General features: G+C 36.5%; 1 protein-coding gene across 3 annotated transcripts in view; it reads right to left on the reverse strand.

The window, feature by feature from the left end:
• GRM5 (glutamate metabotropic receptor 5) overlaps positions 1-13,233 on the reverse strand; it is a 228,598-nt gene that overhangs the window by 54,100 nt on the left and 161,265 nt on the right. For all 3 annotated transcript variants that reach the window (XM_059840359.1, XM_059840358.1, XM_059840357.1), the window contains exon 3: positions 839-1,074. In XM_059840359.1, coding sequence (XP_059696342.1) covers positions 839-1,074 — 236 coding nt within the window. The remainder of the gene's footprint in view (positions 1-838; positions 1,075-13,233) is intronic.

The following is a 13,233-nucleotide window of genomic DNA, read 5'->3' on the forward strand; positions in this document are numbered from 1 at the left end:
ACAGTCCTCCTAGCCTCAAAGGAAGGACTCTGAACTGAACAAAGGACCCTTTCCAGGTAGTCTGGGGTCTTCTCGCTGACACACCGAGTCTTTGGTTCCTGCTGTGTCTCTTGCCATTTGACTGGTGCCACAGGTCCCCATACCCTTTGGAATGCAAGACATGGGTGCCAGTTCACAGCCTAGACAACATTAGTACTGCTTGGCATCTCATGAAATAAAGAGCAATTAACAGAAGTAATAAATAAAAAAAAACCACCCCTACAAAACCCCAGAAAAATGTACCACATCTCTCTGTAGTGCAGAAATGACAATATGTGTGAGTTTTTGCTAAAATTAGTGCAATTGAATGAAATTAATCAGCTTAAAATGGCATATCCTGAAATTACCCATGGCTGAAAGAAAACCTAATGACACCTTTCAAATCACCTTTTTTCTGAAGTTCATAAATACTTATCACTGCCATAAGGGCTTCAGATAACTTTTAGTATATTAGCTCTCTCATTGCTTTTGTGAGCCAAAGCAATATGATTAGCTTTTTTTATGAAAAGGTACATTTAACTTTGTGTTGCAGCATTTTTGAAAGTGTTTATATGCCTATAGAGGTGGAGTAGCATCAAGTTTTTCAAATACAGAGACCAGTTAGGTACTGAAGCTCTATCTGTTTCTTTAGAAATCTGAACATTTAAAATTGTGCTTTTTATCATTTTGAAAACCACAAGCATTGCAATTACAGCTTCTTTTCCTTCCAATCCAACTCACTATTTCACCAGACCGTGCTGCATCAGACCAGACCTTCATTCACATTGTTTCACTCGGCAGAAGCAATAAATTCACTTACTTGTGCAGGTCTTGTTGTATTTAGGGTTCTCTTGGGGAAACCCTTCCAACCGGCACTGGAACCTGTGCTGCCAAAATTCCTGAAACCATGGATTCCGATGATTGGTTTCTGGTCGGAGCTGTAGGTAGTAATCATCAAACCATTTCACGTCTGGGGACTGCAGCTTGATTGTTATCCCACCAACAGCTTCGTTCTGGTACCCTTCTGTCACGTCATACCTGTCTGCCCAGCCGTCACTAGAGGGGTAAAGGAAAGGGACACAACACTGATCATTGAAAAGAATAAGAAAAGAGCTTCCTTAACATTGAAAATCAGAGCCTAAGAGCACACACGCTAGAAGTTGTGGTTCTGAGTGGAGTCTTGTAAAGCACCTGTAATTCTTCTAGAGGATGAATTTTACTTACATTTCCTTGACATCAGCACCTTCTACTTAAATTTTCTATTCCACATCCTCCACATTGGGTAGTTGAAACAATGCTAAAAAAACACAGATCCTGAAATCTGCTGTAAGTGCATCTCTGCATCAATGAACCCAACTGAGGGGAGAAAACCTTGGGTCCAGCGTTTCCCTGGCACTGGGTTGGCACTACTCTTACCTGAGAGGACGTGACTTTGAGGACAGGACCTCTCACAGTGCAAAGGGCAGGACTGTGTTGCAGACCATGTCCCTACTTCTTGATGGAGCATGGCACAAGGAGCCAGAAGCAAGTCTTGAATGGGCTGGCACTGCTCAAGCAGAAACACCAGCACAGAGACAACATGGCTTTGCATCTGAAGCAATTAATCCTCTCTGCAGATGTGGCTAATGAAGCTGGGCAGAGCATTATGCAGATCCAAGTGTTGCTCCTATTTCTTTGTTGCTTGTGGCTGGAGCTTTATGGAGTTGTGTGATACTGTACTGCACACAGAATTTTAATCCCTTTCTGTTAACCTTTCAGCTTGCAACACTCAAACCTCAAGGAGACAGAAGCAACTGAATACCCTACTCAAAGCAAATGTCACAAACATTCAGGGTAATTTCCCTCTCCCCATTTTCACAATGGATTTTCCTGGAAGTACTGCCATTTATGAAGTTTCACTCAATCCTAAAAGTGTACCTATTTCATTAGAACTTTTCAGATTTCTTCTCTTTCATCGTGAACATGATATTTCAGTTTTTCAAAAGTCAGATACTTGGAGAAGAATCTCAGATTAGCATTTTTCCACCCTCTAAAAAGTCACTGATGTTGACTGTAGACAGTACCTTTAAATCATAAAAGTTGAATTATTGAAGGATTGAAAATAAACTCAATTTATTTTAAATCTTCATGATTGGTTTAAAGCCAGCCCTTCTCTAAGTTAGTCACACTTTAAGTGATGTTGTTGACCTTTATGTGTGTGGATCTGTTGTTCTCTTTTGATCATTCACTGCCTGTCTTAAAAAATTTCTTCTTTACTGCAGAGCAGGCAGGAATCCTGCTGCAGACACCTGGTCCCCAGCACATTCCTTATGCTGTGCATTCAGCTGTCCACACAGAGCAAACACACCCTCAGAGAGTTACTCCTGCACAAAACACCATTTCAGCAGAGCCTGGACTCTTGACTATGTCTTCCTGGCACAGCTGCAATGTCAGTAAAAAGCAGCTTCACCAGGGGGAAAAACATATCCAGTGTCTGGAATCAAAATGAAAGAACCATTAAATATGCTTCAGATTTCAAATGCACTGATTTACTCAGCACAGAAGAGTAAAATATGCATTCACAAAAGGAGAAAGATGAGCATTGCTGTTTAGCTTGAGTGTAACACTTGGAAAATTTACTTTCCAGCTTAGGGATTAACACAGGTGTTAATGTTCCCAACTGCACTCAAGAGGCTCAGTAAAACAAACAGCTCCCACTTCCACCAGGAATGTTTACTGGACAGAGTCAAAAACTGTTCTGGGTTGTTTTGTGATAAAAGCCACAGAAGGTGTTTTAAATTTATGACTGATTTAACCTTTCCTTTAAAAGATTCATCTTGTTCTTTGGCAATATTTTAAAGCAGTTTTATCCACCCTCATGAAACCTGACAAGTTTTTGAATGCAGGAAGTAATAGGCTTTGTAGTGTGGAATTATTTTTTTAAACTGGGTAGGATTTGAAAGAATTAAAGCCATGCTGTCAGTATCCCAGCTTTATGAGTTGTCTCATAAAAAAAACCAAAAAACAAAAAACAAAAAAACCCCAACAAACCAAAACTAGAAAAAAGCCTGTTTTCTTGTAATTAATTTCTTTATAATTTTTAAAGGAGTAGATTTGCAGATCTAATCCAGCAGGGTGCTATAAAATTTACAGAATTACTTTATGGTTAGCTATCCCTCTAAGAAGATTTGCAACAGAGATACCATTTTATACCTTTAAGTTATTAAAAAAGAAGGAAATGACAACTTTTTAATGACAACTACATAACCCTTCTTCTCAACCTTTCTTCAGGAGAGCTTCTTAATTCAACAGAGCTGCTTCTCATTCAAATTAGTATTTCAGCTTAGCTTCTTGAGCAAAAAGGTTCTTAGGAATATTCTATGAAACCTACTTAAAGTGTGTATTGTACAGTAAACAATGCAGATCTAACAAAGCCTCAGAGGGACAATGTGGAAAAGCAAATGTTAAACTACTATCCCAAAATTGTTGAAAGTGGAGTATTCTACAGGATAGAATGACTATTTAAAAAAATCTAGTTGTTAGTTTCAGAGGTGAAGGGTGAACCAAAAAGTGAGATGATCTAGAAAACAGGCTTGACTGAATTAGCTGAAGATTTATAATCTAAAGAACCAAACACAATACTTGAGAAGACATGTACTATTTGCCTTCAGGTACATCAAAACCATCAGCTAAAAGATCACAAGTTGTTTATCATATTGAGATAAGCATTCAGGACTTAAACTGAAAAGAGAATGACTCAGACACCAGGAAATTTTCCTCACAGCAAAGAGAATGAGGAACTAGAATAGCTTGAAGTGAAAACTCTTAGGGGTGTCAGAGAGCAAGACAGACAAGCATCCATCTGATATAAATGTCCCTGCCTTGGTGAAAGGATGGCAGTAGGCTATCTGACTTCTTGACATCTCCTATGCATTAGTAGTTGCTGAGATTTGACATATGTCAGGAAATAATGATTCTGTAAAACCCAGGAGGTTAGACAAAAAATTCAAAGAAAGGTAAAACAATAACTCTCCTTCACAGCTCCCCCAGCTTCTCTTAATGTTTTGCCTTAGTTATTTTTTCATTATTCTATTTTTTCTCTCTCTGTAGTTGCTACGGGGAGCAACAAGGAAGAGAAATTTTACTAGGCTAAATGATGCATTAAGCCATGCACAGAGCAAATTCCAATGATGCAGTCAGGGTAGGCAGGAATGTACACTGGGTCAGAATTACTCTAAATGAAAATGAAACTGTTTTATCTCTCTTTTGTTGGGTGAAAAGAAGGTTTTTACATCCAATCCCCAAATAACACTATCTGAGTATAATTAAGATAATCCTTAGAGGTTTTAAAACAGAAAAGAAATTCTACATTCCCTGATTTAGACATTTTGGTTGACAGTCTGAAGTAAAAACAGGTCTGACAGCATAAGGCCACTTTCTGAGTTTTGAATATCCATAGCACTAATTCTGTAATATTGGCCCTATATGGAAGTCTTGTGTCTTATATAGTCCAAATGACCTTTGTCATGGGACATGAAACTCCAAAACCAACGAGTCAACTGTAAGATATCATATTTGAACAACTACAAAATGATTTGCACAAACTGACATGCCTACACACTAAATAGACACAGATTTGATTTTTAAGTATTACAAGTCTTTTATACTTGTTTAAGACATTTCTAAAATCTCAGTTATAGGGTTTATAATACTGATTTCAGTGAAAGTTTTCAGATTCTTGAGAAACCTTTCAAGGAAGTAGGCAAATTCTGCCACTTCTTAGGAACAGCTGGACTAAAAAAATTTCAAACTGGAAAATCTTATGCTGATAAAGAGATTAAATAAATATTATAATTGACTATTTTTTTATTCAGTACCAGAATATCCTTCAAGGACAATTTCAGATTTAAGCACTCCTAAAGAATGCCAATGCCTGTTGTGATTTTGTTTCATTCCAGTATTCTGACAGAGCTGGAACTTTGTTGTTCTGAGAATCAAATTACAGAAAACAATATACAACCTTTGATTTGAAGGCCATTTTTTTGCTTCAAAATTTAGCAAGAGCATATGTTGGATAATACAAGAGGGGCAGAACAAAGAAGCACACAGTGCAAATTGACAGTCCCTGAAACTACTGCAACCCTTTTCAGTCACTATTTTGTGAATATTTGGAAACCAACTCCTTTTAGTTTTATTGTACTAATAAATAAGGCAACAGTGAGTGGCAAATATGATTTTTTTGACTATTGCAGATATTTTTGTTAACTGCTCACTTAAAAAAAAAAAAAAGGTTGTCATTGATAAGCTATCAAGGTATCAGGTATATATTATCAAGATCTATCAGGTATTATTAGAAATGGACTATCAAGATATAAAGATTTTTTGGGAACTAACTAACTAACTAACTAACTCACTCACTCACTCACTCACTCACTCACTCACTCACTCACTCACTCACTCACTAACTAGGATGGTGCAGTTGTCTGCTCTAGGCTGCTGCCAGTCCAGGGTGGGAGAAGGTAGCAGGGAGATGTCTAATGCTAAGCCAGCTACAACTGCAATCTGGTGGATGTCCAGGACACCAGCTGGAGGTGATGTTCCTGCAGAAGTTCCTCCCCATGTTACCTTGTGCCCTGTCTTTTTACAGCAGTTCTTTAGAGCATAGAAAGCTGCAGAGATGTCTTATGGTTTGGTCCATTAAATGATTCACTAGACTGAAAAAAGTTTTCAGCTCTTGGCTCTGGATAAATTGTGATCAGTAAAACGTTGTGAGTTAGTACCAGTGAGCTGGCAAACATAGCTTTAGGATTCCTGTGAAAACCATCTGTAAAATTCAGCACACATTCTAAACCTCTGTTTCTAAGATTAGACAAAATACTGAGAGACACAGGTGTACAACAAAAATAGACTCCCTTTTGTGAACTGTTCCACTTATTTTCTATGTTGAAAATGCAGCAGGGTCTTGGAATCAGTTGAGCTGATTTCTTTTTCTCTGAAGTCCCTTTCAAGCTATAGCTAACATTATTACAGTTAATGAGTGCATTCATTAGGCTGTAGACTGGTCTCTTTTTTGTTATGCAAAAATCTGTTTGTAGGCAGGCCACATAATAATGATGGAAACTGCTGTTCTGCCCACATCTATAATCACTCTCCTGCCAAAAATCTGACCGATAGCACTTGAAAATGTATTTCTCCACCTGTGTAGGAGTTTTTGTCTAAGTGGCTTTGAAATTAATTTCACTCTATTTCTCTGCTCTTCCAAGGCTTTTTCCCATGTATTTTAAAAGCTCTAACAGTATTAAAGAGTCCTCATGCTCTTCTCAAAGCACTATGGGTCTTGCAAAGGTAAATTTGTTTGGTTAATACTGAGGGAAGGGTGGCATTGCTTTTGCTGAGCAGCTGTAAACTGATGCATTTAGATAAGCTCTTTTTATAAGAACTCTGCATGCAATGAATTCTTGTTTTGGCTTTTTTTAGATTGCAGATCCTATTTTTTTTTCTTCCTTTTCATGCATATTATAAAGAAAAAATAAATTTAAGGGTAATTCAAAGAAAAAAAATACTTGATTATTTTTAGGCAGTTTGGCCCCACAGTTTTCTACAATATGATAGCTGGAAGTAGCTATGCAATGAATTTGGCTGATACCTTACACAGGGGACTACTGGTACTAATTACTTGCTGGATATCCAAACTTCCCCGAGCTGAGAAAGGTTGTGATGGCAACTTGAGGGATGGTAGCCTATAGCAACATCTAATTTGCATGAAAACAGAGAGTTTTGCAGCTGTGCTCATCTGTAGTTCAGAGCTGCAATGTAATTCAGCCTGACTGTATTCGGGTGTGCAAAAAAAATACACTTCCCAAAGTGTGATTCCTGTTTATTTATGCTTGCCAGGTGTCAAAGCTGACCATTTTAACTAAAGTTATATCTATACATATAAGTCATATGAGGTACCCTCTAAATTGAGGGGAAATTTGCCTGAAACTCCTGAAAACCCCAAAAACACTCAAATTGTGCAGTATGCTCTCTTGATTCTCAGATAATTCTTTCATGAGGAGAAGGAAAATATTTGACTACTTCCAAGAAGAAAGGAATTTTGGATGGCTAGACAATTTGGTTTTCTTGGGATCAAATGCAAAGTTGTGCTACAATGGAGGTCCCTTACTTTTTTGCTACGTTCACTCTAGATCAATTACTTATAAAGGCTTTGATGTTTGTCTAGACTAAATAAGCCCAGTTTGATCCAACTTTCCTCAGATGAGCTGATTTCTAAATTTGCTGTCATTGAGGGTGTCATTCTTCCTGAAGTGCCCAGCTGGTCCTTGTCTCTACAGACTCAGTGCTACCTGGGGATGCTCTGATAATGCTGGCAGTGTCAGGGATGTGACCTGGCTGCTGCTGTCAGTGAGAATCCAAATGAGAGCTCTGTGGGCTAAAGATGAGAGGCCAGTGATGGGCTGTCTTCTTGTGGTCTGAATAGACATAGGGATGTCCTATACCAAGCTAATGCTTGTTCACATTCCAAGAAGGCAACTCCCACACTATGTCCAGTCTCCTGGCTAGAGCTGCCAGGAGAAACTGATAAACCTCTAATAAGTGGCAGGGAGGGAGGAGAAAGCAAGCTTTTCAAGACAACTTGTTGTAAAAAAAGGAGTGGGAAGCACTTTTCTTCAGATAAGGATGGTTAAAAGAGAATAAAACCATAATTTTACTCTCTTTTAACCATCCTTGGATAAGAATGGTTAAAAGAGAGTAAAACCAAAGGAGGGGATGTGCCCTGTAGGGAAACCTAAAATTTCTTTGGGAACTGGCCATCAGAAATCAGGACTGCTTCCATCACTGTTTTTTTTTGCAGGGTGAAAAGATTACTTCACATCCTTGAAGTGTATTTTCCAAATATGGCAGAAACTTTTCTTTTCAACAATGTAAATGCTGTTGAGTCATATATAAAATTCACTCTAAGCTCCTCAAACTGTAAACCTCTCCTGTGACAGCCTAAAAGCCACCAGTTACATAATGTCAGCAACAGCAGAAAAAAAGGAAAGGAAAAAGAATGGTTAAAGTCTAAAGCACTTCAATTTCATATGTATGTGAAAATACTGTATATTTTTACTGTGAAAATACTGATTTTTATCTCCTCCAGAATCCCAAACTTCAGAATAGCTTCAGGGCACCAGAAAGTCCATTGCTATATTATGTAATCTACAAAGGGTATATAAACACATACCAAAAAATGTCATGAACAGAAATCGGGGCTTGGCAGAAAAGATAAGCAAATACCTACTGTCTTGAAATGCTGTCACAAAGTTATTTTCTTCACATCCCATTCCCCTGGAATGGAAACATACATCTCTGGGATGACCCTAAATGCAGAAAGATCCTCAGTTTGTTCTGCTGCAGAACAGATATATAAACCAGTGCTGCATTTCTGCTCCTGATTGCTCCCATTGATTCAGAGGATTTTTCATTACATCAAGTCCACCAGGAGAAAAAACCTTATTCTGAATGAAATTTATCTTATGATAATAATTTACTGAGGCTGCCAGTGATGGAATAATTCCCCATTAGACATCCAGCTACTACTTTTAGGGACATGCAACAACAATCTTTAAGAAAAATTCAAACATAGGCATATGAATGAACAGATAATTGTGATAGCCTTACTACTTTAAAAATACTTCAGAAATGGGAAAAAAAATTGTTAAAGTGAAGCCATTTACTTATTTGACAGAAAATGTAATACACAGAATCATATGATTTATATATGCATACATAATTATTTTTTCCTATGAGTATATATTTACAGGATTTTCAGCCTGAAAAGATGCATGCAATAATCAGCATGCTATAATCTCTCATGTCTGTACTCCAGCTACTAAGTGCTTTTCTTAACATTTAACAGTTAATTTAACAGTTACTAAACTATGCTATGAAATATAATTCAAAACAATTCTTGAGATGTTACCTCTTATTGTTGTTGCAGAAAAACACTTTTAGGAATAAATAATATACATAATGTATAAACAAGGAGCAGTATGATTGAATCAGTACAAACTAATATATCTAGGTATTTCATAGAGAAGTAAACATTAAACAAAAATGAGTTTAAAAGTTGGCCAACAAAAAATAAAATTTAAAGAAACGCATTTCTGTAGCTACTCTTAATAGCAATGCATATGTTAACACTATACCTTATTATTTTGAAGAGAATTTATTTATGACTAATCAGATACTTTAGGATGAACTTTTGAACATGGAAGAGAAAGGTAAGGATGGTATGTTAACAATACTATTTTAGGACATTTTTTAAAACCATGCCTACCTAGAAAGGTTGCGCTGGTCTAACAGTACAGAGGTAAGCAGAATATTACTTTCTAAAAAGTCTTTAATCTCCAGACTTTGGTGTATACTCTAATAGATCTAGAGGGGCTAATATAAGATTTCTAGTCAAACAATGCATTGCAAATTCTGCATGTGCAAAGGTTTTAAAATGACAGAGGTTTTGTAGGATTTTTTCAGAGAAACAATAAGTAATTTCAAGCTCCTAAATGCAATAATTAGCACACAGTTAATCAAAAATACAAATAAAATAATATTCACGGTCTCCCAGGGAGTTAGTAATTTCAATAATTTTTTAACATCCTGTTCCGCAAATGGAGGCAAATATGGCAAAGGAAACCAAGCTAGACCTAGAATAATGACACAAGCAGTGAAAATATCCTGAAATTCTCCTCCTCCTGAAATCAGCTGAATCTTTACCACTGACATCAGTCAGGACTGCCTCTTGCTCAGATCAAGACATATACCTCTAATTAATTCAGTGCCTGCCCTCAGACAATATAATGTGTGACGACTAGCTCATGCCATCCACTCATATTGTTATTATCTGTGGATATACAGAGAATTGAATTACAGAGCAGCTTTATAAGCCCTTCATCTTCTAAAGCTCAATTCAGAATAATTCAGTTGTCACGGACTATAGGCATGACGTTCTTCTAGTCAACTTTTTGAGGAGGACTCATGACTGTCAGGAAAAGAACAGGACTAGACAGTCATTGGCTTCAGAGGAAGAAAATGTGTCAAAGACCTTGCAGTCTGACTGCCTCTTGCTCTACAGCATCCAAAGCCACCTTCTTCTTGAAAAGAGTGGGTCTTATTGAGTGTGCTGTTGCCTCAGAGCTATGATACCATATGTACATCACAAGGTTTGAGAAGTCTGTCGAAGGGATTCGTCACTGCAGCAAATCACAAATCTTTTACAAGAATCAGAGCACAGGAATATTTTTACATCTTCGTGGCACAAACTAATCTGAAACCAGAGTGACTTTCATTGTTTTATTTCTTTAAGTAATTGGCTCTCTTTAAAAAACCTGTTCTAGTGGAAGGTGGTTCTTCAAGCCTGAGCCATTCTATGATTTTAAGATTTCTTTTGCTGAAGCATTTTTTATTTCTCATTTCTACAGCTTACCATCATTTTCAAAAGTGAATGCACATCTATGCTTTCAAGTAATTGATATCAATTACTTGAGTTGCCCAGAGCTTGGAGTTTGACATTTTAAATAAGTGACAGTAACTCCCACAATGAGGGATTGATTTCTGTGTTGCCATCCACACAGAGAAGACAGAACTTGCTTTACTGTGCTCAAACCAAAGCTCATGAAACCCAGCAATCTCCCCCTAATGGAGTTCAGTAAAAAAATTTATATGTAGTCAAGGCCCAGAAGAAGAATTTGAATAAGTTTAGCAAACAGCAACTCACATGTTCTAACATTTTAATGGGTGAGGATTTATGTCAGCAACATGAAACAAAAGAAGTCTGATTCGAAGTGGTCTTTAGGATCATTTCATTTTGGGTGAAGCAAAGACTGTAAATCATAACGCCTGTCTACAATACCACTTTCCAAAGAAGTACAGGAAACCTTGAAATTTCACAGCCAGTGGCTTCTTTACCACATCTTCATGTTTTAGTATGTCATTTAAAAAAGTAATTTCTCCCAGCATAAATATTGCTGAGATTTCTTTACACTGTGCTAACCCATGTGGAGGAGGAATATTTTTAAAATAAGGTGAGAGAACTCACAGATATGAAGCCCATTAGATCAGGACCATTAAATTTTGCCTAGTTTCTCTGTTCAAGTGGGCCTGATTTTCATTGAACAGCACATTTATGGCTCCTTTGTTGCATTGAGTTGACAGAGATTTGCCTTAACAAAAATAGAATGAGACCCATGGGTGATCTGTACCCTGTGAAATTGCCTTCTGCATTAGAAATTTGCTTAAAAATACAAGTAGTCAAAGTGTAAAGTTGAATACAAATGCCATCCAGAATATATTGAGAGAAAAGGGACAAAAATGTGATGAGATGATCACACTTCAAGTAAAAATGTATCACTTAACACATTATCTGTATTTAACTGTAAGTCTGCCAAGAAAGTATTAGCATATACTTCTAACCTATTTTTGTTGAAATTACTGAAAACAATGCTTATACTCATGCAAAGCCCTTAAGACATCATGATCAGGCTTTAGGTTTCAGAAATGTGGCTATGGTTCTATTTTAACCTATTTTTGTTGAAATTACTGCAAACAATGTATATACTCATGCAAAGCCCTTAAGGCATCATGATCAGGCTTTAGGTTTCAGAAATGTGGCTATGGTTACCACCAGTGAATCCTGCAAGTGAAGTTTGTCAGCATCTCCACGTCTGTCTCTGAGAACACAGTCTATCACTAGAACTGCTTACTCATCTCCAAATATTGTGATCTGGTTTGGGGGGTTTTGGCTTTAAATCTATTGAAACAAAGCTTTGAAAATAAAAGACTCTTAATGGCCTACAGAAAAAAAAAATAGGCTTTTGGGGTTTTCTAAAAAGCTTAAATATCTGTTCTGCAGTACAATAACAGAAGAGGTTGTTTTTTGACAAGTACTTTCAAAAATTGTATCGCAAAATATATTCCAGAATTAACTTATATACAGATCACATGGATGGCATAAACTCAGGAAAGAGTTATGCAAAATCAATACCTGATTCTTTTTTGTAAAATGAATTGTAAATTCATGAAGTGTGTGCTTGTCTGTCTTGCAGTTATATGTCACAGATTTTAAAAAAATCTGAAAATTTGAACAAATTCATTGTTTGAAAATTGACATTTGAGATGTACTGTGTTAATATTTCCAAATGACATGAAAGACATAGGGCAAGGTGCAATGATTTCATCAGCAATTTTTTATTACTTTCCTTGGTGTATCCATGTCCTAAACCAGTGATAAATTATGATAGAAGGTACTAATCTATCATGATTTATCAGTTCATACATAGCAAGACCTTTCCTTGTGACAGGACTTTAGGTGAAAACCTCCAGCTAAAATAGCAAAGTATGTCTCCAACTAAAATGGCTGACATATGATAATACATTTTCTATCTATTCCTCTGTAAATATTACATTAATTGTAGGGCTATATCCCTAGTTTAAAATCTAATTTACACATTTACATTTAAAACACTTTCATTCAGGGTTCTTACTCAAGGGCAAGTCTCTTGATGATTGCAGATGTTTATCAGTAGTTTCATGGGAAATGCAAACATTATTTATTGCTGGGAGTAGCTTAATGAATTTTCTTGTTAGACTCTGTTTGAGCCAAATCCTAAAATGAATATTCCACTGGAAAATTGATTCCAATTTTTATATTTATGTTGAGAGAACATTTTCCAGAAATTTGATTTGCATTGGTCAGCATGAAGAGAGAAAAACAAAGCCTCTACATCACAGCTTTGTTTTACATATCATGAAATTTTTGGTTCCATAGTTTATTTCAGTGCTTACAATACTCTAGATATTTCATAAAATTTTATGGTAACATCTTCATAACATTGAAAATAATGAAGAAACACATCTCTTTATAAAACAATCAAAGAAGTAATCTTTCAAAGCTAGAAAAAATGTAAAGTGCTGAATCCATATCTATGTTGCCAAGCAACAATTTTCAACTAAAAAAATATAAAAATATAGGGAGAAATATTAGAGTCAAGATGGGATCTATGCCAAAGCAGATCACTAAGCCATGTTAAATGTTTGAATGTACTTTCTTGAATCAAAGTGTCAGTAGATAACCTTCTGTTTCCCTGGCTGAAAAGAAATATTGATTGAGGGTATAAACTTGCTCTCCTAACTAGGAGAAGCGTGATAAAAAGTAAAGTGAGAAGTGACTCTGAAAGGAGTTAGTTTTAGTAGGGT

This window comes from Haemorhous mexicanus, chromosome 2, assembly GCF_027477595.1.
Source record: "Haemorhous mexicanus isolate bHaeMex1 chromosome 2, bHaeMex1.pri, whole genome shotgun sequence".
Classification (NCBI taxonomy): Eukaryota; Metazoa; Chordata; class Aves; order Passeriformes; family Fringillidae; genus Haemorhous; species Haemorhous mexicanus.